At 36.7% G+C, this 25,972-nt stretch overlaps 1 protein-coding gene across 2 annotated transcripts in view; it reads right to left on the bottom strand.

Annotated features, from left to right (window-relative positions):
- Positions 1-34: 34 nt before the first annotated feature.
- Gabrg2 (gamma-aminobutyric acid type A receptor subunit gamma2) overlaps positions 35-25,972 on the bottom strand; it is a 100,726-nt gene continuing 74,788 nt past the window's right edge. Inside the window, exons 7-10 of one of the 2 annotated variants that reach the window (XM_055610717.1) lie at positions 10,935-11,087; positions 6,260-6,465; positions 3,671-3,694; positions 35-2,295 (exon numbers count right to left, since the gene is read on the bottom strand). In XM_055610717.1, coding sequence (XP_055466692.1) covers positions 2,020-2,295; positions 3,671-3,694; positions 6,260-6,465; positions 10,935-11,087 — 659 coding nt within the window. In that variant the 3' untranslated portion in view covers positions 35-2,019. The remainder of the gene's footprint in view (positions 2,296-3,670; positions 3,695-6,259; positions 6,466-10,934; positions 11,088-25,972) is intronic. The other variant, XM_055610719.1, reaches the window with a different exon arrangement.

The following is a 25,972-nucleotide window of genomic DNA, read 5'->3' as shown; positions in this document are numbered from 1 at the left end:
ATATATATATATATATATATATATATATATATATATATATATATATAAGCATATTGCCATTGTTACACATGTTGCAATGCTAGCTTCATTTTTTTCAGTGTCCCCACTGCAGAACACATTCCAAGTTGACAATAATACCACGTTGTTCACAATTGAAATTTGCCAACAACTCTCCCAAAGAGTCAACGTTGACTATTAGGACAATTCAAAATGTGAAAATAATCATCTATTTACAACTGTTTGAGGTTAAATGCTGAAGCACTGGTACATAGTCAAGGTTTTTTTAACCAGTAGCTGAATGTTTTCAAGATTCATCCAGATGAATTATAATGACTTGATGTGGTTTTCTATGAACAAAGACACTCCCTTTAATTGTCTTTTTATTGTCTATAAAGTTATTCTAACTATGATTTAGCTTTGATTTAAATCAATATTTTTCTTAAAGAAGAGCTAATCACGGAATAATATTTTAGAAAAATAAGGATTCAGGATGATCACATTAAACTACAATGCATCATGTCTGAAGGCAGGCAATCACTCCATTTAATTACTGTGGAGCAAAATGAGCCCTCCTTCAGAGGTTCAATGTCCTCCGTGCAAATCACTCAATGTTGTTTCAGTTTTTAACTTAACCTTCAATACATCGTTTCCAAGCATACTGTACACCAATCAGGTATGAATGTTGCTCATACTTTCATAGGTTCACAAGCATAATTTTTAACAGATTAAATTAATTCTTTAAGAAATGGGTAATCAAACAACTATGCTCAAGTTATCAACTGCATACATAGGTGTAGGAAATGGATAGTCTTAAAATAAATACACTTCACCTAAAACAGATTTTTAAAGATGAACATATGAGCTACAGTTCTTCAGATTCTCTGGTTATTTCTATAGATAAAGCATCACTTGCCAACAGCAATGTGAAAAGATGAATCGCTTGTTCTGGGTCAGAAAAGGATTCACCAATCTACAAGAAGGTATGTCTCTTCTAGCCGTGATTATTGAGCACTGACGATATGCCAGGCACAATACAAGACGTTAAGAACCTAAAGAAGAAATGAAAAGGACTCTGCCCACAAGGCATCCTCAATCACTAGAAGCCGATATTGAGATAGAGAGCAAGTTCTGTTAAGAACTCACATCTTCACAGGAAGGTAAAAAACATCAGCAAGCACATACATTTATCTTATATGCAAGTGATGAAGTTGGGCATATTTAGAGCTGTCAAATGTCAATTAGCCTGAGTTTTACTCAAACTGTTTTAATGTCATACAAGACAAACACAATTTTAAAACCAGAATTTTCATGCATGAAGGGGAAGGCAGTGAAGACCCCTCCAATTTCAAGCCCAAATCCTTGTAGTTATATTAATATATTATTTTATAGCCCAAAGGAAAAAAAAATAAAAGACAATACTATATGATGGTAACATCAGTTCATTTATTTTGGCTCTAAATTTCTACATGCATTAAACTTGAAGCATTCTACATTACTGAAATATTTACATCATTGTACATATGATATGAAGGAAATGTTCTTCCTACCTTGGAATAAAGATATAATAGAGTTCTAATCTAGGCTTTTCTATTGTGATTCTTCACAAATAAGGGAGGTATTCTAATTTGTTCGAATTTACCACAACTTGACTCAAATGGACATAGCACAAAGCTTTATACCTTTTGTAATAAACTATATTTGAATCAAAGACTGATATCACCAATTTAAACACTCACGGCTTTCACTGCTTCGTTGCTGTTGCTCAAAGTTATCTTGCCTGGTGTAACGATTCTTGCTCTAACTATACTTTGCCTTGCAGGTTTGAAAGACAGTACACACTGAAACTCAAATTAAAGGAGAGTTGGGCACGGATAGTATGACATTATATACATTACTAGGTTGAGACAGAGAAACAAATTCAGTGACCACATAGGGGATTACTTCATTGGATTTAGAAAGGACATTTTCTCTCCATGAGATTCAGTGAATAAGACTCATATCAGTAAAACCCAAACCTCCTCACAGATAAAGGTAGGAGACCCAGTAAACCAGATTGAACAAACAGAAGGCGGTGGGGAAGAAAATCCGAGCATAGGAGTCCATTTTGGCAATTCGAATATGTATCCTCCCATGTCTCCAGGCTCCTGTTCGGCAATCTTCAAAACAGCAGAAGAAACTGGCACAGTCCTTGCCATCCAGACACTCGTAGCCATATTCTTCATCCCTCTCTTGAAGGTGTGTGGCATTGTTCATTTGGATGGTTGCTGATCTGGGACGGATATCAATGGTAGGGGCCTGAGACAGGGTAGGTAAGGAAAGAGATCAAAGTTAGTTACACTGAAGCTATATTGTGATTTCCTCATGCTGTCATCAATGAGATGATGAATCTGGAAATGAGCACTTAGGAAATTGCTTATGACATTGTGATCTATGATGGTAAAATTGAACTCAGAAAGATAGCACGGTTGCAGGTTTCAGATTTTGAGCTTAAGCAGTGCAGCTGGAAATAATATCATCAAGCTAATAGCTACAGCAAGAATATCGAACACCAAAAGAACTCAAAGTATAAATATTTGAATCAAGCTACATGGAATCTCATTCTATTAATTATTAGATGTGAAGCTTGTTACATGAAGCTAGTTAATGGTACTGCAAGTGAGTAAAATAGAGAAATAAAAATGCACATTGATTTTTCAAATCAAATTGCATGTCATGCTAACTTATAGGCAAATAGAAACCCATCATACTGAACAAATATATTTTAGTAGCAAATGCTAATATACATGGAAAAATAAAGAAGTTCATTGATTTTTTTGCAACAAAGATTTAATTTATGTGTTAAGGGAATGTAGTTTGTCTAACATTCACCAACTTGAAACTTAAAACTGTCCTCAGTGTTTACATACGTTGAATGAAATTGAGAATTCGAAAAGAAAGCCATTACTTGTCAAAGTTTTCTTAGCAAGATGAACTGCATTTAAGACATAGGAATGTAATATTAAATGCTTGAAACAAATAATAAAATTAAAACAAAACTCAAGGCTTCTTTTTAGCTTTTGGAGGGTATAAATATAAACTACAGCTTCTAAGTCAGTTATTAGAAAGAATAAAAATCTCATTTCAATATTTCACAGAGCCAACAGGCCTGTGATATCCCTGACAGGAAAGAAAGGGGACTTTAACTTAAAGTCTTGTAAAGACCATTTCATTATTATAAAGTTCTTATTTATACAGAGATTAAGGTCATAAAACAAATTTTAAATCTCATTTTAGTTAGTGTTTACGGAGTTAAAATTTAGCTTTAAACCTGTACATATACATGTACATATACAGGTTTAAATTGTATATGTAAGTTCTAGCCAGTGAAATAAGTTTCATTTAATCTGAGACATGGTTTGTTTGGGCTTTGGGTTGATAGAAGCCTTGTTTCTTATCTGTGATAACTATTGGCCTCGTGACATTGAACTGAGTGTAGAATCAAAACCTATGCAAATAGTGTCTAGTTGCTGAATTACCTCTAAAGGTCTATAGAATGTTCCCCACCTTGAGTGTGCCACCATCTAGAAGAATATTTAAATGTCTATTCATAAAAAATACAGCATCATGGAAAGCATCAATAGTTAATTCAGCGGTTGCATGCAGTGAAATTTCCATTCCAAAAACATTATACCTTGAAGGAAAACATCCGAAGAAGCTTTGGATTTGTAGACAGAAAAGAGAATAGCATTTTTTTTTAAATAAAAGAGAAAAGAAAAGAAAGAGAGAGAAAGAGAAACAAAATAAGACAAATTAAAATACATTTTGAAAACACGGTAAGTAAAATGAACTGAAAGCATAAACACAGAAGGTGGGCTCTGAGCTTGTCATAATTTGCATATCTAAAGTTAGGAAATAAGATTTTATGATTAGCAGCCCAATCTTTTACAAATTACCCCACAATTACAGAACTGTGAAGGTCACTGTTGTTCAGTTGCAAGGATGCTTCCTAGTGAATACTTGCCTGTAGAATTGTGTAATTGTCATTAAAGAGGATCCGATATGAGTCCTGACAATGAGGACCAAAGGGCACATCAAACAAGAAAGCAAATATTCAGATGCTTAGACCTTCAGCATCTAGAATAGTTTTGATAAATAAATAAATTAGATTAAAAGGAGAAAATGCTTAAGATTTTTCAGGAATTGTATTTTCTTGTTTTCTCTGGTCTTTTTTCCTGTCTGTCCATTTTTTTATTCTGCTATTGCTATGATTCTGGGTTAAGGAATCAAACTGTTTCTGTCTTTGTACCAAGGTCCACACTGAAGTGACACTACCGATAAGGAAAGATGGGAATTTTGCTAACGGACTTCGGACTTCAAATAGAAGATTGTATCCCATCCTCCTCACAGATGAGAGAGAATGAATTAGGGAGTGAAGGAGAAGGATGAAGCAGAGAAACAAAATTCAAAGGAAGAAAAATCAAGAATAGGAAAAAGTAAAAAGGTAGAGATAGAAGAACAGATAAAGAAAGGAAGGACCACATACAGTACAATAAATACTTGTGACAATAAAATCAAGCATTTTCTGTTTTCATTAACCAATAAGAATAACGATGCTATTTTATTTACCTTCTACCAAGTCTTACTTTCAAGGAAATGTGTCATTTGTAAAATTTCTTCTGTATTTCTAAGATACATCAGAATATGAGTCAGGTCCAACTAGAGTTTTATAAGGTTAGCCCACAGTCCATGGTCAGATAGGTAGCCACTGTGATCTGCTTATACTTCTCAGAGCAGATAACCAAGGCTGGGGTCAATTCAGGAAGATGAGGCCATTACCTTTTTCACCCTCTCAGAAAGAAATGAACTTTTACTTTCATAGGGACTGTTGTGACCCAAACAGTAAGCCCAGGTGGGTTAGTGGTACCTATTTGCTATCGTCAACACTCACAATAAAAGACAATGGCTTCATTTATTTATATTTATGCTTCATCCTTTCCTTTTTGGATTGGTACAACCAGTAGGCAGCTTACCTGTTTCTAAATCACATAGTCACTAGAAAATTTAGCTTGCCAACTGAACCATCAGCATCAACTTCCATTACCATCCACCAAGGTTAAGAACCCTCACATGACTTTTTTCTAATGTTTTTTTTTTAATATTATGTTGCTTTATGGGTCTTCAGCATTAAATTTGTTTTTCATAGCAGACTCATTTGACATTTGTTTTTAATATATTCATCTTATTTTATATGAGAGAGTAGAGACAGAAAGGCCCACACAATGCTAACCCATTTGTTTTGAAAATAAAAAGATATATGTAGTTATACAACGAGTGGAAGTCTCCTAGTAATAAAATATATATGCCTGTATAAGCAGACAGACAGACAGACACACACACACACATAACTTTACAGTGTGCATACTTGTTTTTGTGCATACACATGTATACACTGTTATTTATAAATTGTTATGACTTGATAAACTAAAATAAGAACCTAAAGTTTGTAATGCCTTTGGTGTGCACTTTAGTTAAAAAAAGAACTCATGTAATTATTATAGTAAGGAACCACCAACTAAAGAACATGCCTGGCCTGGTCCTAGAGCCCCTGCCCATACATAGTAGATGCACATCTTGGTCTTCATGTGGATCCCCCAACAACTGGAGAGAGGCCTTCTCTGACTCTGATGCCTCCTGCTGGAACCCATTCTCCTAAGCAGGCTGCCTTGTCTGGCCTCAGTGGGAGAGGATGCGCATAGTTCTGCAGTGACTTAATGTGCCAGGGCAGGTTAGTACCCATGGGGGACATCCTTCTTCCTTGAGAAGGAGAGGGGAGAGTGGAGAGGTTGGTTGTGTGAGGAGGGAGACTGGGAGAGGAAAAGGGTGGCTGCAAACAGGATGTAAAGTGAATAAATAAATACATTAAAACAGAAAAAATACCATACTAAGTTGATCAGAAAAAGTCCATGACATACAGATTAATAACTCAAACATGTAAGTATGTCTGACTATTACTTTAATTCCCACCTATATTGAAGACAATGGGTAATTACATTTGAATAAAAAGTCTGACTTAGAGTATCTTGGAACTGTGACCTAACTAATGATCATAACTAAGCCTTTATGTCCTGGTCAAAAAAACTCACTTATTCCCTTTTTCATTATGGAGCTCAAAGTGAATATCCTCAATGTGCAAGGTGAGCTAACCACACCAAACCCAAACCAAACCCAATGACCTTTCCTCACAAACGTTTCAGTTGTCCCAATGGGAAATGATACATACAGGGTTTTTCTTCTTTTTGTCTTTATCCTTGCTTGGTTTCCGGTTGCTGACAAAATAATGCAGAGTGCCATACTCCACCAGAGCAGAAAACACAAAGATGAAGCAAACAGATACAAAGAGATCCATTGCTGTGACATAAGAGACCTTGGGCAGAGATTTTCGGGCTATGGTACTGAGGGTAGTCATGGTCAGGACAGTGGTGATTCCTATAGAGAAGCACAATAGAATACATCATGTGATGGTATCAGTAAGGTGAGTATCCGAGTCGCCATGCTGTCATTATCACTTCTATTCAAGACCCTCCTTAAGGGAAAAATAACTAGAAAGTTGGAATTAATTCACTCTACCCAAAATACGACCTGTCTTTTTTTGTATCTACTATTTCGATTGGCACTGAGTACATACTAGGAAATATCAGAGATGTGGTTCTGAATGCTTTAGATTTTCGTGAGATGGAGCAGAATGAATTAAGTGAGGAAAGAAAATGCTGGTTTCAGTTTCTGAAGCGATGGAGAAAACCTCCTTAGAGTTCTCATAGGAGGATCTTAGAGGCATTCATGCTGAAACTGAGGCTTCAAAGGCAAAATAAAATCAGCTTTTTTAATATTAATAAATTAAAGGCAGAGTCTGAGAAAAGGCAATCATGTCTATTTATGAAAGTTGAGAATTTCTGCTGTCTGTGGAGAGGGGAGGCGATCAAAGCGTAGTTGGTGAAATAGAAGTTGTATCAATCATGAAGTATACATGTAGTCAAAAAAGAGAAATCATTTGAAATTACTAAACAGGAAAAATGGTTAACATACAGGTGACACCACCTAATTAATTCTATGACAGTTTGTAGCATAAAAATAAAACTATCTCAGAAGTTACCCAAACCATCCTGAGTACAAGAGAAATTATATTCTGTCTAGGCTACTATAGGATAGAAACGAAATAAAAATGTGGGCAGCCTGTCATCAACTGCTTTACACTGGACTATATTTTTTTCACACTTATTTATAAATACAGGAAAATATGTGGAATGAAACCCCAGGAAGGAAGGAGGTAGTGAATCATCCTGATTTTGTGAAGTGACGTGGTCATCTCGGTTTCCACCACCAGTTATTAGAAGGGGGATTTTCCTGGAATTCCTATTGTTTTTTTCAAAGCATTGGTTTACTGTCGAGATGGGAAAATAGTGGCTAATTTTTAAGACCTTTTGATATCATATAATGTGTTAAAGTATGTATAGTGTGTTGCATTGAGGATATAGACTGTTGGCCGAGGGCTGGTGTGATAAGCGTCTTCAGCTTGATACTTTGGGGACACGTGTGGAACATTTACTGACAGGGGAGGATGATAGGAGAGATATTGAGACACCAGCCCCATTCTTTCTCTCTACTTCTCATCTATATGCATGACATAATCAGACTTCCTCCTTTATAATCTTCAACATTGATATCCCATGGCTCAGGACAACAAGGCCAAATGACAGTGTTCTGAAACCTTTGAAACTTTAAAGTAAATTTTTCTTCCAGTCAAATGGATTTATTTTATATATTTGCCATACTGTTGGAAGACTAACACAGAGGACTGACATCTAAGAAGTCTCAAGATATTTATGTTGTTTATTTTACACCCTATGCTAAAAGACACTAATTACATTTAGTACACATTAATTCAAATTGAACTTCCTGATTGTTCCTAATTGCTTCTTATATTTTAGTACAGAACTTAAAAGCTGGATTGGAAACCGGGCTTTCATTTTCACAATCAGGCCTGAATCTATACTGGAAAATGTGAAGTAACTATTAAATCTAAAGTAACTATTCTTGCTGTATTGCACAGATGAGTTCATTTTAGAAGACCTTGCATATGACATTTATATCAAAACAAATTCTGATACATAACTTAAGTACTGATCTCACAAAAGGGAAATATATTATTTTTGACATAAGGAAGTTCATTATGGCTATTCAACATGTGGCTTGAAGAATTGTTTCATCATATTTTCATCATATTTCCAGGAAGCACCCTGGAAATATGAAAAGAGAAAAACTGGCGTTATGAACAAGAAAAGGCATGGTCTTACCTGACTCATCAACCACCAACAAGGTAACGGTGTGATTTTGAAGCCAAGTTTTATTAACTGGAAAAATTAATTTTATCTTACCTTGGCAAAAGACGTAAGGAGCACAGCTTTTGCTAATTACTCAAGTCTTGGCGTGAAGTGAGATTCTTAGGGATGCCATTTCACCTCAGAATACTTAAGTGAAGAATGCCAACGTGTTTTCATCATGCTGTGTACCTCCTCTCACTACAGCATGATTAACTGTCACCAGCTACCAGCTGTGCACCAAACCACATTTATGTGTTACAAGATCCAGAAATGTGTCCTCAGAAAGCAGCTGATCTCTCTGAGTGTATTCACGGGTTCTGCCATTGTACAAGTCAACTCTATTTGCTCTGTGACCAGAAGTGAAAAATCTGCAGGTGTTCGTGGAGCTTCACATATATACAGTTACATTTTTTAAAGTGACTGCAGACTTGACTCTCCAGATTAAGACACAAAAGCCTAAGATCGAGGCTAGTCTTGAGGTAAATTAAATAAACAACTCGTGGGGCAGGAATAAGTTACCTGTACTTCTCAAGCATTCTTAGTGATAGAAATATAGAGTTACATTTAAGAATCACTGATCTAGAGAACTGAGACAAGATTTAAATAGATGCATTCTTAGATTGGCTTCTTTTCTTCGATGGTAGCAGAATCAGAAGATCTTTACAGCCAGGATAAACCCATGACCAGTTTTCCAAGTTGCAGGTCTGTTACAGACTGCATGACATTGTGGATATTACTTAATTTTCGGGACATCTGCACGCATATCTGCACTCTACAATATGATAATTTATATTATTACAACTTCTGCATGTGATGTTTGCGAAACATTGAAACTGCATGAGGAACATTGAACATTCCTGATTTAGAAAGGATCAAAAAACAACCGGTCTCTGGCCTTACTGGGGGCCTTCCCTCAACCCACCTTGATCTCTCCTATTCAAATGGCTTGTTGCTACAGATCATCTATTACTGAGAGGTTGAAATGAATTGCTCACATGGTCATAAAAGACATATTTGTCAAAAGAATTCAGACTTCAAGAAAAAAAGACTGAAATATTTTCTTTAAAATACTCTGGGAAGATGATGTATTAGAATACATTCGTATATTTGCTGTATCTAGTCATAGACATAAAAGTTGAATGAATAATTATTGAGGCAGTAAGCATGTTGGATGTATATGTATGGCCAGAGATGAGCAACACATTCTATTTCTTCTCAGAGATGGTAGCATACTAACAAGTAATCCTGTAGTGTTAGATTTAAAAAACTTTGAGTTTGTTTCAGTATGTAGCATTAGACAGGATATTTGAATTGTTGACTAGGATTTGTAACACAAAGTACTGCATCTATGAGAAAAATGAAAATAACTTCATTTTGAAACAGATGGGAAGCTAAATTGGGTTTGGAAGAGGACAGATATGCAAATGTTGTATTTTTCCCAGTAATCACTTCTGCCCTCAGTTTAATAACCTGGTACAGATCATTTTGTCAGAAATGATGACAGTTACTACCATTTTTGAGGCTTTTCTCTGCTCAACGTGCTTTGCATAAAATATGTTACTAGCCCATTGAAGAACTTCAATCTAGGAACCAGGAATGGTATTTGTTTTACTAGTGATGAAGCCATGAATTAGAATAAAGTTTATCATACACACACACACACACACACACACACACACACACACACGTATATATATACATATATATGTATGTATCAGAAAATTAAGAGTATTGGACCTTATAGCCCATGTTGTACTATTGCCCTACCAGAGAGTCAGCAAGGTGTATGCTACTAGGCTGTACATAGCTAATGAAGGGGATTCAGTCAGTGGATGGAGTCTATAATGTCCTTGTGAGTCAATAGCTTTGCTTTGGTCTGCAGAAATCTCCCATAAATAAGCAAAACATGAAAACCTAATACAGGAATCACCGTATTTGAAATATTGACTAAACTGCAAATAATTATAAAGTAATTCTATTCCCTAGATTTGTCAATAAGTGTTTTTCACTTATAAATCATTTAGATGGCTCTTCTGGAAAGAGTCGATTTAGCTAAACATCATTGCACTAATGATTCATGTTGGAATTAACCAAGCTTGCTTTGTTAGGAAAAGGGTTACAGTTGATTCTAGAAAATAAGTGCTTGATTCACTGTGTTTCCCTTTCCCGAGACACTAATACTTCCACCCTGCTAGATTTCAAACTTCTTCTGCGTCATCACTAAGCAGATAATTGAGAAAGCATAAATGTAGTTACCTCTCATGAATAGGTTTGGAGAGGGCAAAAAGCAGAGGAAAAAAATTCAAAGTTATCTTGAAATCGAGTTTTGTTTTTTTATTTGTAGTTAAATTTGTTATTGCTAAAGAAAACCCGTGCTAAGTAAAGAAGGTAGAGCTATAGAACTTTAAATACAATGCATAAATAAATAAATTACAATAATTATTTTCTTTAAGATAATAAAACACGGATTTTCATTTAGCCTTTTAATTCAAAACACCCTGCTCTGAGTGGGAAATAAAGACTGCTTTTCTCAGGTACTTATCTTGGGAGTCCACAGCACCGAAAAGTGCATCTCACCTAGAGATGTTCTGGCAGGAACAGCATCTTTATTGATCCAGAAGGACACCCAGGATAGGACCACAATGAGTGTGCAGGGGATGTAGGTCTGGATGGTGAAATACCCCATTCTTCTGCTCAGATCGAAGTACACAGACATGACCACGTAGTCGCCTGGAACAGAAAGACGGAGTTACGGGAAAGCTCATCAGACACAGGGAAGTGTGGACAGTGTGCACATAGTCAACTCTTGCACACGCACTTACTCTCGGACTTTACCTGAGAGCTAAGCTGAAAGTTGTTTTCTAAGCACTTGGGCAAAATAAATAATAGGAAAAGTACAAAATACAGGCCAGCCTGAACAGAAGCCTAATGGTACTATCAGAGAGAAAGAAGTATTTTGAGGCATAAAAGTATTTCTTCTTCCAGGTGTTTCTGGATCTTGACTTCCCATATGTAGCAGCACAAGAGGTTTTTTATGGTGTGTGAGGGAGGATATAGTCTATGCACTCAGCCTTGCTTGCTGGTCATGTATTGTACATTCTATAATAATTTTCATATATATATATATATGCACCACTTGGGAATATCTTGGCAATTGGCACTTATAAAATAACATTTTACTCAAAATCTATAGTCCTTTCCCATGATGACATGGTCCTCCTGAGTTAATGAAGTTTCATAGTGATTGCTTTCATCAGTGATTGTGCTTTCGTTTGATTGCTGTTCATGTTACAGTTGCCATAGTGTGCTTTTTACATCCATGAATCTATGAATTGTACCTGAGCTCTCCACCATCACACAGTCAGGACTCAGCATGCTACTTGAGAGAAAATGGTCAGTCCTTATGTTTGATGGATACATTCATAAAATTAACATTTTACAGTTCAAGAGGTATATTATGAAACATTTTCGTTTTGAAAGTGAGTATGTATGTAGTGTGACCTTTAAACTAAGAAAGGGCAATATTAGGAGTTGAGAAAAAATGGAATTCAGGCAAAAGGTCACATGAAGCATGGAAAAGAGTATACAGCTATGTTTTGTTTTTTCTAGTTTCAGCTGTTACACTACTCTTTCTTTCTTTCTTTCTTTCTTTCTTTCTTTCTTTCTTTCTTTCTTTCTTTCTTTCTTTTTTTTTGGTGTGGAAAATCAGTATATACAAATGTAATTGACAATGAACTCATAAAACCCAAAATAAAGCCTCCAAATAATGAAATTGTAAAACCCAAAATACAGCTTCTGAGTGGCCATTTTAATACAACAGTTCACTGAGACATGTAGATTCTGAGATGGTGCAAGTGTATGTTGGAGTGGATACCTATTCTCAGCATATTTGTGCTTGTGGGTTCCTGGCAATAAACTGATCTTATCTTTTAAAAATAATTTACTATTTATAATATATTATGGGACTTGTCTATAATCCCAACATGAGGTAGGACTATTGCCTAATTTAAAGCCTTCCTAGCAGCCTGGGCTACGTAGTAAGTTACCAGCCAGCTTGTGCTAGTTAATTAAAACTTGTCCCAAGCAATCAAGCAAAACAAAATAAAAAACCAAACCAACTAAACAGAAACAACCCTTTCCCAAGAATTTGTATACAAAAATTCAAGGAATGTATTAACAAACTCTTAAATAATTTAAAAGTAGTTATATAGCTATTCATGAAAATAATAGTGGACTGTGGGGAATATGGGAGAAGAAGCAGGAAGGGCAAGATTTGGAGGGGGCTAGGGAGGGAGGGACAGCTGGGACACAAAGTCAATAAACTGTATTGAATAAAAATAAAAATAAATAAAAAAGAAATAATACACCTAAAACAACCTAAAGGCAATGAATTTGGAAAGTCATTACGAATAAGTTGCTTGCAAAACACGTTGTCACCAGCTAGTACTATGCCTATAAAACAAACCATTGTAGTCTTCAGAATTAAAAGATGGTTCAGCTATCAACCAATACACATTTGTACCTTCAAAAGTAGTGAATTTCAAACACTACAATTTCAATAACTTTTTTGTATCATATGAGCAAATGAGAGCCTACACTTTTGCAATAATATTCTGACTCTTCAAAAGTGAACTTTAATTTTGTTCAGCATTAACAAGATTCATATCTTTATTTGATTCTCCATTTCCCTTTAGGCCATGTTCTAACCTCTAATAATTTGCTTATCTAGCAGACTCTATTATAGGGTGATGCTTCTGAACACCTTCATTCCTTGCCTGTAAATCCTAAAGCTTTTCTACCAGTGGATCATGGATTCCAGCTCCAGACCAAGCCATTTAAAAGCAAAGCAGCTTCACAGAAACAGCCTGATGCCAGTCCTATCACCAAGGCCACATCGCATTTTATATTTAAAAACTCAAACGCTGAGTAGCCAGAAAAATTTAATCCTCTTAAAGTGCTGTGTCAGTGATCTCCCCAAGCCCCAAAGGTTTAAGTGCTAAACAAGTCAAAGATGGTAACTTCAGACACTTCAAATGTACCTGTTCCATTGTTAAGTCCCAACACCTGATACTTAAATTCATAACACTTGATACATTAGTTCCACCCCCGTTTATACTCAGGATTGAGAGATAGACTGTAATTAAGGGCATGAAACATATTTTGATTTAATAAACACAAGTGTTAATACCCCTTCTTATATTTTAGGAAGCTTCTTAGGATTCATTTGAGGAGGCAAAACCTCAACATCAGTGAAAAAAAAATGATGCTCTTGTTACTGTTTACTTAAGGTAATAAATAGTCATATGAAAGTAATGGAATTTTGTAGATGGTAGGTGTTTGCCTTCTTTTCTACATTAAACTGTTTAAAATCTTAATGGTTTCATGGTGATTATTTGCCTCTACAGAAGCTCTGAGGTAATTAGAAGCTACCTTGAAGTTGCCAGTTGAGGGTTTGCTTCATGTAAACACTTGAACGGCTAGCAGATGTCTTTAAAAATGTCCTAAGTATTTGGTAATAACGATGAAAACAATAAAAGCAAACCAAAAAGCTTCAAATAAATTTTCATGTAGTACCAAGCATATTCTACTAGGTTAGTGGTGAAGGCAGATAACGTTTTACTCTACCATCCTTTCCAATGTGCCTTCCTTATCAAGAAACTTTTTAAACATGAATGGATGTTGGATTTTGTCAAATGCTTTTTCAGCATCTAGGGAGATTATCATGTGGTTTTTTTTTCTTTCAGTTTGTTAATATGGTGGATCACATTGATGGATTTCCGTATATTGAACCACCCCTGCATACCTGGGATGAAGCCTACTTGGTCATAGTGGATAATATCTTTGATGTGTTCTTGGATTCGGTTTGCAAGTATTTTGTTAAGTATTTTTGCATCAATGTTCATAAGGGAGATTGGCCTGAAATTCTCTTTCTTTGTTGAATCTTTGTGAGGTTTAGGTACCAAGGTGACTGTGGCTTCATAGAATGAGTTTGGTAATGTTCCTCTGTTTCTATTTTGTGGAATAGTTTGAAGAGAATTGGAGTTCTTCTTTGAAGGTCTGGTAGAATTCGGCGCTGAAGCCATCTGGTCCTGGGCTTTTTTTGGATGGGAGACTTTTGATGACCGCTTCTATTTCTTTGGGGAATATAGGACTATTTAATTGATTTACCTGGTCCTGATTCAGCTTTGGTAAGTCAAATCGATCAAGAAAATTGTCCATTTCATTTAGGATCACTTCCCCCTGAGGGGGGAGCAGCCTTATCAGGCCACAGTAGAGGACAATGCAGCCACTTTTGATGAGAACTGATAAAATAAGATCAGAAAGAAGAGGAGAACCTCCCCTATCAGTGGACTTGGGGAGTGGCATGCATGCAGAAAGGGGAGGGAGGGTGGGATCGGGAGGGGAGGAGGGAGGGGCTTATGGGGGGATACAAAATGAATAAAGTGTAATTAATAAAAAAATTAAAAAAATATATTGAAAGAAAAGATGGCAAAAAAAAATTTATTCCAAAGCATTTATATTGTATACTATGTTTGCTCATAAGAATTTTTCAGCAATATGCTAAACCTGGAATGGAAATCAGTTTGATTCCCTGAAAATAAAGTCATGTTTCCGTTAACAAAAAAAAAAAAAAAAAAAGAAACTTTTTTTTTCATCACTTCTCTGAAAAGAGCACTCATTTAGCTGTGCTGAATATAAAGACTTGGAGGAAGCCACAGTTGGTCCTACCTCAAATGGGTTGGATGGAAAGAAAGTCTTTATCTTTCTCCAAGCCGGTGAGAGATGTGATAAGATAAAGGCTTGCTTTTATCACCTGCTTCAACACTGAGCTCCAGAAGTCACTCCATGGCAGGAGAGCAGATTGACTAACTTTCATTAGATAAAATTGTTTTCTGAAATTAAATCTGTCCTACACCCTAACACACAAACTCCATATACACCACGTATATAAATTCATAAGTAAATCTAAATGCAACACAGAGAAAATAGACTATCTTCATAACACAGAGACAAAACAGATGGGCTAACATTGTAATATAATCTAGAAAAGACTGCAGAAACATCATGAAAGATAGAGACCATAAAATACATAAACAACTGTACTGCCTAAAACTTAGACATTCTAATTATAATGAATTCCATATTTTTGGGTAAAAGGCAAAATGCCACCAGTGAATAGGTTATTTCCCAAATAAATAAGATATCAAGACTAATATCTTTAATATATACAGAATCCCCAATAGTAATTGAGAAGAGAAATTTTTCTTAGATCTGTATTTTCTCAAATTTATAACTTGATTTTAATCTAAGTATTTCTCCTTGATAATTCCTTTTGTGTTCTTCTAACCCCAACTAAAAGAAGGTAAATATTTTCATTTGAATTTTTATGATTTCTCTCCTTCTGTTCTCCTTTGCATCCTTTGCATCATCTCCTTCCTACATAATTAATAATCTCCTCTCACTCACTCGTTTCAAGCCCCTGACCAAGCACATACCAAAACAATCATGTGTGTGTGTGTGTGTGTGTGCGCGTGCGCGCGCGCGCACACACGCACACACGCACACACACACACACACCCATTGCAACAAGGCCTCTGCTCAGTAGAATGGTGGTCATAATAATTATAACTTGAAAGTGAGTTAAATGAAATGCTGATTAATATAAATTCTATGTTACCACATTGATCACAATTAAATTTTTTTATGAACTCAGAGGGATATTTCGTTGTTCCTATTTTGACCTGTAGTAGTTTGTTCTTCTGCAAAATCAATGTGTGTTATGTAGAAGCAAGTCAACAGTCCTTTATTAATGAGTAAATGCGTTAGTTTAGGAAATCTTTACAACCACATGGACCTTTTAAAATACTAAATTTTAATTTGTAAAGCAATGTAGTATAAAAGCACTTTATAGGTTGCTAGATCTGATCACCTATGATACAGATGCACCATCACAGTGAGCGGAAGTAATGTTATCTGCTTGCCAAGAAGAAAAGAGAACAAGGACGTCAACTTGACTAGTTACTCTATGCAACCTTTGCAGTGGTAACTCCTCAGATTGTTAGCTGGATCTTTTTCATGGCGAAGATGACAACCAGATTTGCTTGCTGAATCTACCAGTCTTCCATGTTAAGTCTGGTAGGTGTGTTTTAGTTGGTTAGTTAGTTTGCCTGTTTGTTTCTTTGTTTTGTTTGTGTGTGTGTATATCCTTGTGTGCCCACACACTGATACACTGTTTTAATTTGCCTGCTATTTAGCTTCTAATATTAAAGCAAAAAGAGCACAAGGCAACTACAAAAAGAAGATAAAATGGGAAATTATAAGTATAATTGATATAAGTTTGCATGGTTAAGTTTGCCTTTTAAAGAGGCCATCTGATTCTCTACTGAGGATAAGAGTGTGGAACAATAGTGGAAGCAGCTTAAATTCCAGCTTCCTGGGAGGAACAGAGTCCATGACTCTTGCTTTGTTGGTGTTTGATTCTCAGAATATAGGAATGAGAGAAACAAGAGAAGAGTAGTGAGGGAAAGTCAAGTGTGTATTTGGTTCAGCTCACAGAAGAAAATTTGCCACAGACTTGATCTCAATTGGAGACAAGGCTGTTACTGGTACAATAAGGTAGGACAGTCCTGGTATCCAGGTTTGACCTTTTTTTTTCTTTTTTCTTTTTTTTTTTGGCCAAGGAAAGGGACAATCCTGAACTGTTATCAGTAAGCCATTAAGCATTAAGATTGACCCCTGAGTCCAAGGAAATAAAAAAGCTGGCAGTGGCATCAGTGATAACCGCTACAAGGACCCCATCAGGTCAGCTGGGTTGAAATATTTAATCATGCCATTAATTGATATCTGACTTGGAACAACTTCTTTAATTCCCTGAAGCTCAAATATTTATCTATAAAATTACTGAGCCCATGAAAATAGCTCATATATATATATGTTGGTAGACATATTTTCAAACAAACAATGAAAGGTTCATTAATGCTAGTTATTACAAAATAAGGTAACCTTTAAAATGTTATTAAACTCCATTCTGAGCCATAATTCAGAGGCACAGCAGAAATGCTGTTAGGCATGTATTAGAAAACTGACATTTGAAAGGACCCAAAGAGATGTCTCCCAACTCTGGAAGTTTAAACCTGTTTAAACCATGCATGAAGAAGACATGTCATCCAGGACAGAACTTGCCCAAGAGCCTTTAAAAAAAAAAAAACCTAATGCTTGCTGCAGAAGTAAAAATGTCTCTTTATTTCCCACCAATGGTTAGTAACAAGAGATACAGAGAAAGGAAAGAGTAAAAAGCTGATTAACAGTTGAATACCAGTCATTTATGCAGCTGATCTGTGAAACTGGAGCTCCTGACTGCCTACAAAAGTTGTCTTAATTTACTATTGAGACTCCACAAGGCACTCTACTTTAAGAAGGCAGTCTGAGTCAGTGACTGCAGAGTTTTACCTTAAAAAAAAAAAAAAAAAAGAGTTTTAGATGAAAGAAACTTGGTGTTCACAAACTTCAGAATGCAGTGGATTTCTGCAGGGCCATGACATAAGAGGCTTGGTAATACCAGTTTTTTTGCATTTCTTTACTGAAAACTTATCTCGTTAATGCAATAGCTTCTTTCTCACCTTCTAAAATCCCCCCACAGATGCCTATCCCAATGTAGACCTTTATAGCACAATTCATTATTCTGTCATCCAATTTCAAAACGGCAGCCAAAGAATCCAACCAGGGATCTATTTAAATAAAATGACTTTGGCTGTTATGTCTGAAACTGTAACTTCAAATGAATATGTTTGTCATTGTTATCTATCAGAAGGGGAGACAATTTCTCCAGATAATTAAGTCTAACTCCTGCAAACATCTGACTAGATATTAAAACATGTTTTACATAAGTACAGAGTAGTTCCCAGTAGCAAATCTAGTCCCAGAATTCAAGTACAAGCCACAATGGCAGCAAGAGATAAGGCTAACAAGACTTGACTAAATCACCTAAATTAAATTCCCACAGCAAAATAATGAGACATAGATTGCTGTTAAGAATATTGTGAAGATAATATTTCCTGATGAAAGTGAAGTATTCCGTAATTTTTCAAACCATTGTCTAAATACGGAGCAACTTCGTGAGGATAACCTTTTTGGATAAATAACTTTTATGACATTAGTAAGTAAGCTTCTTTATGACTGGCAAGATGTTTAGTACTGTTAGAACACTGCATGTAATTCTCAGGAATAATAGAATTCCAAATTATCCTATTGTTTTTGTTTATAGCAATATGAATGCAAACATGAACACCATTAAATACATTCCTATTTAATGTAACTGAGGAATTCGAGGGAGTAAAATTATGTTCATTTGTTCAGCTCAGATTTCAAATGGCAGACTAATCACAGATTAAAAATAATCTTTAATATACAGGTACTCATTGTTTTACATAGTGTGTGACACAAATGAACCTTTTAATTTACCTTTAACAGAAGCTCTATTCAAGATAAATTTGAAGTTGTCAATTCTTAGTCTGCTGTTAGCTCTAACAGCACAAAGGAATTATTTTAAGTATTTTAGAATACTAGAGTTGACTTCTTAAAGAAGACTAGATGTTAGTAAAGAGAAGGGCATTTGAGGAGGTATTGGTGAAGCTCTTGGAAAGCATGCAGTCATTCCGTCCTTATCAGCTTCAGTTATACAAGTTCTTACTGAGTAAGGACTCAGTGCATTATTGAATAAGACATCATCTTTAATTTGCCAATGCTGTTAACTCAGGAACACGATAACAGGGTGAGCATATCATATGGAGGTACACTGACATAGGAATAACCGATTCCTCTAACTGGAGAAAAAGAGGGTGAAGCAATATACTCCACAGGCCTGTCCTGGAGAACCTCTGCAGCCACAGACAGCCACTTGATCCACCTTCTCTTAGGATAAAAGCTCTTTCTTCAAGGAAGCTCTTTAATGCCCATCACTTTGTGTTTTTGTTTTGTTTTGTTTTTAAGATTTATTTATTATTTATACAACATTCTGCCTGCACGACAGATCTTGCTATAGATGGTTATAAGCCATCATGTGGTTTCTGGGAACTGAACTCAGGACCTTTGGAAGAACTTCGAGTGTTCTTAACCTCTCTCCAGCCCTGCCCATCACTTTGTAAGAACAAGAAAGTCAACATTAAGAACTGGGTTCACCCCTGAACAGATGTAGCCAATGGCAGTTCAGTGTCCAAGTGGATTCCATAGTAATAGGAACAGGGACTGTCTCTGACATGAACTAATTGGCCTGCTCTTTAATCACCTCCCCCTGAAGGGGAAGCAGCCTTATCAAGCCACAGAAGAAGACAATGCAGCCACTGCTGATGAGACCTAATTGACTAGGATCAGAAGAAAGGAAAAGAAGTCCTCCCCTATCAGTGGACTTGGGGAGGAGCATGCGTGCAGAGAGGGGAGAAAGGGAGGGATTGGGACTGGAAGAGGGAGGGAACCACAGGGGGGATACAAAATGAATAAAGTGTAATTAATAAAGAATTAAAAAAAAAAAAGAACTGGGCTCATGTCCCAAATTAGTCAGGGACTATTTTGTGAAGTCAGGAGATCATTTTAAATAATTTGGCTGTGCCTCGATTTCTTCTTCCTTTTTTATTTGTTACCTGAGCAGTCAAGAGCTATTCTAAATAGCTATTCTAAATATTTCCATAGTACATCTATCCAGCTGATCTGGTGTTTGTCCTTCATCAGAGAAGCCATCTGTTTGTAGCCATAGACTAACACAAAGGGATTTCTCTAATAGTTGAGTCTATTTCTGCTTTGGATATCAGACAGCTACTCTAAGCAAGCACATTCATCCCACAAATCTGCCTCTTTTCTCAGCTAGTGAAGATCTAAGATGAGGCTTAAAGGAGAAATATTAAGCAGCCAGTCTTTAATTTAGCTAATTCTCCAAAGCAATGGAGTTTCCAATAGGAAGATGCTTGAACTCAGTCATAAGAGTGAAGTGTTCTTAATGATTATATCCTTGAGCGAGAAAATGTTTTCTGAAGAAATAAGCATCTTAATAGAATTTCTTTTCTATCTCTCTCTTTCAGTGAGTTTCCTGTGAGTTTGCACTTGAAGTTGGACTCTGAGTGGTGTAACCCAAGCACTGATTTATTTTATTTTATCTTTTTTTTTTTTTTTTTTTTTTTTTTTTTTTTTAAGGAAAAGGAAAAGGTTTTGTTGAGGTCCAAAAGCCTGAGGTTAGCAAAATACCAGGTTTTCTAAAAAGACTTTCAAAGCAGTTAGGAAAAAAAAGGAGTGTTCAAATCCAGGCAACCACAGGCAGTGCCCGCAAAGGTCAAATAATAAACTGGACCCCAATATGTCAAATTATTCTTCAGGATGTTCTGAAAAACTATACACCTAAATGCTTGGCCTTACTTGGCCTTTAGTCATTCAATTTCAAATTCTTCACAACCCAGTGAAATTCTTTCACTCAAAAAGTTTTTGGCTTGTGAATAAGACATTTTTTTAATTAATTTTTATTTTTTTACTTTAATTGCATTTTACTCGCTTCGTATTCCAGCTGTAAATGGCACTTTTAATTTTTTTTAATTTTAATTTTAAGTTTTTCTTCTCATTTTATTTATTATATATCCCAGTTGAACACCCCTCCCTCAACTCCCTCCCTCCCTATATTCCAGATCCCCTTCCCCTAGTCCACTCATAGGGGGAGTTCTCCACCATTGCCATCTACCCATTGCTTGTTAAGTCTCATCAGGACTGCCTGGATCCCCTTCCTCTGTGGCCTGGCAAGGCTGCATCTTCAGGGACATATGATCAAAGAGCAGGCAACCAAGTTCCTGACAGCGGCAGCCCCTGATCCCCTCACTCAGAGATCCACATGGAGACTGTGCTGTTAATTGGCTCCATCTGAGCTGGGAGTCTAGGTCCTCTCCACGCATTGTCCTTGGTTGATGCTTCAATCTCTGCAGGTGCCCCTGGGCTTAGAACCTTTAGCTTTGTTGGTCTCCTTGTGGGGCTCCTGTCAACTCCATGTCTCTCTCTCCCCACCCCTCTCTTCTTTCATAAGACTCCCTGTGCTCTGCCCAAAGTTTGGCTCTGAGTCTCAGCATCTGCTTAGATCCCCTGTTGGGTGGAGCCATTCAGAGGACCCTCTATATTAGGCTCATATCCTGTTTCCTCTCTTCTACCACTTCTGGTGTTACCCTTTTTGCCACTCTGAATGAGATTTAAGCATCCTCCCTAGGGTAGTCCTTAGTGTTTAGGTTCTTTAGGTCTATAGAAGGCTAGCCTACATTATACAGCTAGTATCCACTTATAAGTGAGTGTATACATGCCTGTCTTTCTTTTTCTGGGTTACCTCACTCAGGATAATCTCTAGTTCCATCCATTTGCCTGCAACTTTCATGATCTCCTTGGATTTTTTTAATTTTTTAATTTTTTTTCATTATTTACAGTTTATTCACTTTGTACCCCAGCTGTAGACTCCTCTCTTGACCCCTCCAAATTCCACCCTCCCTCTCTCCCTCATCTCCTCCTTATTTTTAATAGTGGAGTAGTATTCCATTGTGTAGATGTACCACAATTTCTGTATCAATTCTTCCATTGCGGGACATCTAGGTTATTTCCAGATTCTGGCTATTACAAAATAAAGCTGCTATGAACATAATTGAGCAAAAGTCCTTGTTGTATAGTTGAGCATATTTTGGATATATGACTAGGATCTTGAGGAAGCACAATTGCCAATTTTCTGAGAAAGCTCCAGATTGATTTCCAAAGTGGTTGTACAAGTTTGCACTCCCACGAGCAATGGAGGAGGGTTCCCCTTTCTCTACATCCTCTCCAGGATGCACTGTCTCTTGAGTTTTTGATCTTGGCCATTCTGATGGGTGTAAGATGAAATCTCAGACTTGTTTTGGTTTGCATTTCCCTGATGACTAAAGATGTTGAACATTTCTTTAAGTGTTTCTCTGCCATTCGATATTCCTCTACAGAGAATTCTCTGTTTAGCTCTGTTCCCCATTTTTTTTATTATTATTCTCATTAGTTACATTTTGTTAATTCTGTATCCCAGCTGTATCCCTCATTCCCTCCCCAATCCCACCCTCCCTCTTTTGTCTCCTCCCTGCTCCTTTCCAAGTCCACTGATAGGGGAGGACCTCCTCCCCTTTCATATGACTCCGTTTTGTCAGGTATCTTCAGGACTGGCTGCAAAGTCCTCCTCTGTGACCTAACAGGACTGCTCCTCCCTTGGGAGATGGGGAGGTCAAAGAGCCAGTCATTGAGTTCCTGTTAGATATTGTCCTTGCTCCCCTTACTATGGGAAACCAATTGATTACTGAGCTACCATGGGTCACATCCGAGCAAAGGTTCTAGGTTTATCCTCTCAGTATCTCATTTTTTAATAGGATCATTTGGTTTGTTAGACATTTTTTTTTTAAGATAGCTGTTAAAGAAATAGCTGTTCTTCCTCCGGGAAGAACAAAGAAATCCATTATCTGATACATTTTTCCCCCTGAAAACATGCCGATAGCTAACATTATGTAGGATGAGCAGGATATATGTAGGAATGTAACACACATGTATGTGTGTGAATGCTTGTGTAATAGCAATTATGAAACATGAGGCCACGGATATGAAAGAGAGCAGAAAGTTGTATATGGGAGGGGTTGGAGGGAGGATATTGAAAGGAGAAATTCTTTAATTATACTAAAATAAACAAGAAAAATAATTTCACACACAGTGCTGTGTTAATTAGGCAGTTTTGTGTTGAAAATACAAAACTATCAGAAGGACTCAAATCTAACTCCAACTTACTATTTGACCCTGGGTAAATATCTTCTCCTCTCTAGTTCTCTTTATCTAGTCTTCACAAAATATAAAAATCCAGTCAGATGATAGATTTAGTGAAAGTACTACATAAATACTGATTATATTCTTAGTAATTTTTTTATTGGTTAATATCCTTTTTATTATTATTTTATGGTGATTTTTTAATTTTTTATTAATTACACTTTATTCATTTTGTATCCCCCCATAAGCCCCTCCCTCCCCTTTCTGCATGCATGCCACTCCCCAAGTCCACTGATAATGGGAGGTTCTCCTCTCCTTTCTGATCTTAGTCTATCAGTTCTCATCAAAAGTGGCTGCATTGTCCTCTACTGTGGCCTGGTAAGGCTGCTCCCCCCCTCAGGGGGAGGTGATCAAAGAGCAGGTCAATCAGATTATGTCAGAGGCAGTCCCTCTTCCCATTACTACGTAACCCACTTGGACACTGAACTGCCATGGGCTACATCTGTGCAGGGGTTCTAGGTTATCTCCATGAATAGTCCTTGGTTGGAGTGTGAGTCTCTGGGAAGTTTCCTGTGTTCAAATTTTCTTGTTCTGTTGTTCTCCTTGTGGAGACCCTGTCCTCTCTAGCTCTTACTATTTCCCACTTCTTACATAAAATTCCATTCACTCTGCCCAACAGTTGGCCATCAGGCTCAGCATCTGCTTTGATAGTCTGCAGGGCAGAGGCTTTCAGAGGCCCTCTGAGGTAGGTTCCTAGGTTGTTTCCTGTTTTCTTCTTCTGGCTTTCAGAGGCCCTCTGTAGCAGGTTCCTAGGTTGTTTCCTGTTTTCTTTTTCTTCTGATGTCCATCCTCTTTGCCTTTCAGGATGGGGATTGAGCATTTTAGTTAGGGTCCTCTCTTTTGCTTAGTTTGTTTAGATATACAGATTTTAGTGGGTTTATCCTATGTTGTATGTTTATATGAGTGAGTATATACCATGTGTGTCTTTTTGCTTCTGGGACAACTCACGCAGGATGATCCTTTCCAGGTCCCACCATTTACCTGCAAATTTCATGATTTCTTTATTTTTCATTGCTGAGTAATATTCCATTGTATAGATGTACCACAATTTCTGCATCCATTCTTCAGTTGAGGGGCATCTGGGTTGTTTCCAGCTTCTGGCTATTACAAATAAAGCTGCTACAAACATGGTTGAGCAAATGTCCTTTTTGTGTACTTAAGCCTCTTTTGGATATATGCCTAGGAGTGGTATGGCTGGATCTTGGGGAAGCACTATTCCTAGTTGTCTGAGAAAGCACCAGATTGATTTCCAGAGTGGTTGTACAAATTTACATTCCCACCAGCAGTGGAGAAGGGTTCCCCTTTCTCCACAACCTCTCCAGCATGTGTTGTCACTTGAGTTTTTGATCTTGGCCATTCTCATGGGTGTAAGGAGAACTCATTGGTACAGGAGAAAACTTCCTGAACAGAACACCAACAGCACAGGCTCTACAAGCAACAATCAATAAATGGGACCTCATGAAACTGAAAAGCTTCTGCAAAGCAAAGGACACCGTCATCAAAACAAAGCGACTGCCTACAGATTGGGAAAGAATCTTCACCAACCCTTTATCTGACAGAGGACTCACATCCAGTATATATAAAGAACTAAAGAAGCTGAAAAGCAGCAAACCAAGGAATCCACTTAAAAAATGGGGAACAGAGCTAAACAGAGAATTCCCTGTAGAGGAATATCGAATGGCAGAGAAGCACTTAAAGAAATGCTCAACCTCATTAGCTATTTGGGAAATGCAAATCAAAACAACCATGAGTATTCTTAGTAATTTTATACCATTTTGATACTTAAATCTTCACATTTGAAAAACATGTCAAATTACCAACGAAAGTTCTAATAGTATTTATATTTATATGTAGAAATAAACAAACCACTTAGCAGAGAAGAAAAAAAAAACTAGCTCTTAAATTTTATTTTAGTTTGATATTGGAGAATTTTCACATGTAAAATAGGAATAATAGCCATCCTGAGCACACAGAGCTGGATTTCCATAGTGTGTTAATATTGTGCTTAGGTGGAACAGTGATAATGGATGAAACTGAATGTTACTATCAAAGATCTGCCTTTCCTAATGTTTATATACATATCTAAAGTCTTCTGATCTCTAAAACATCTGAGTTGTGGATTAGAACTTGTTTGGATTTGCACTTAGGATAAATCTCTTGGTATTTTTCCTTATTATGACAGAGAATCTGTCAGAAAGTCAAAACCATAATCCATTCATTTGTGATCCAAGCTAAAACCTGTTAAAGGTTAAAGACCTGTTAAAGACCTGGTTAGGACCTCCTCTTTTTTGCTGCAATGCATGCTTCAGTCCCAGACACAATTACATTCTGGATGTACAATTAGGAGGCCAGAGCTCCACCCTGGCTTAAGGAAGTAAGAGGTGGGAGGCTTTGTGATGCAGGCACAACTTTTCTGGCAAAATGGCATCTTTCACTTCTTCACTCCCGTAAGACACCGTCATGTCTGTCAGCCCACCAAAATGTCTTTCTTTGCTGCATTTGACTTTTAAGGAATTTTAAATTTTCTTGAAGTTAAGTAAAATAATGCAGACACTGAAAAAAAATGTATGCTAGGACATTTTCAGATTACATTTGATTTTTCATTACTCAAAACTTGTTTGTGTTTTCAATTCACACATCAAAGATTAAACTGTAGTGGCAAAGTTTTTGTCTCATGGGTGTTATGTGTCTGTCAGTTTTGAAAGAGCAGATATTGAAATGGGCTACTAGCTAGGATTTTCTCCCAACGAGATTTGGATAATAGTCTTTAGTAGAAC

Source organism: Psammomys obesus, unplaced genomic scaffold (genome assembly GCF_907164565.1).
Source record: "Psammomys obesus unplaced genomic scaffold, mPsaObe1.curated_primary_1811, whole genome shotgun sequence".
NCBI classification, from domain to species: domain Eukaryota; kingdom Metazoa; phylum Chordata; class Mammalia; order Rodentia; family Muridae; genus Psammomys; species Psammomys obesus.
The sequence above is the reverse complement of the archived record's forward strand: the minus strand, read 5'-3'. Positions and strand labels throughout refer to the sequence as shown.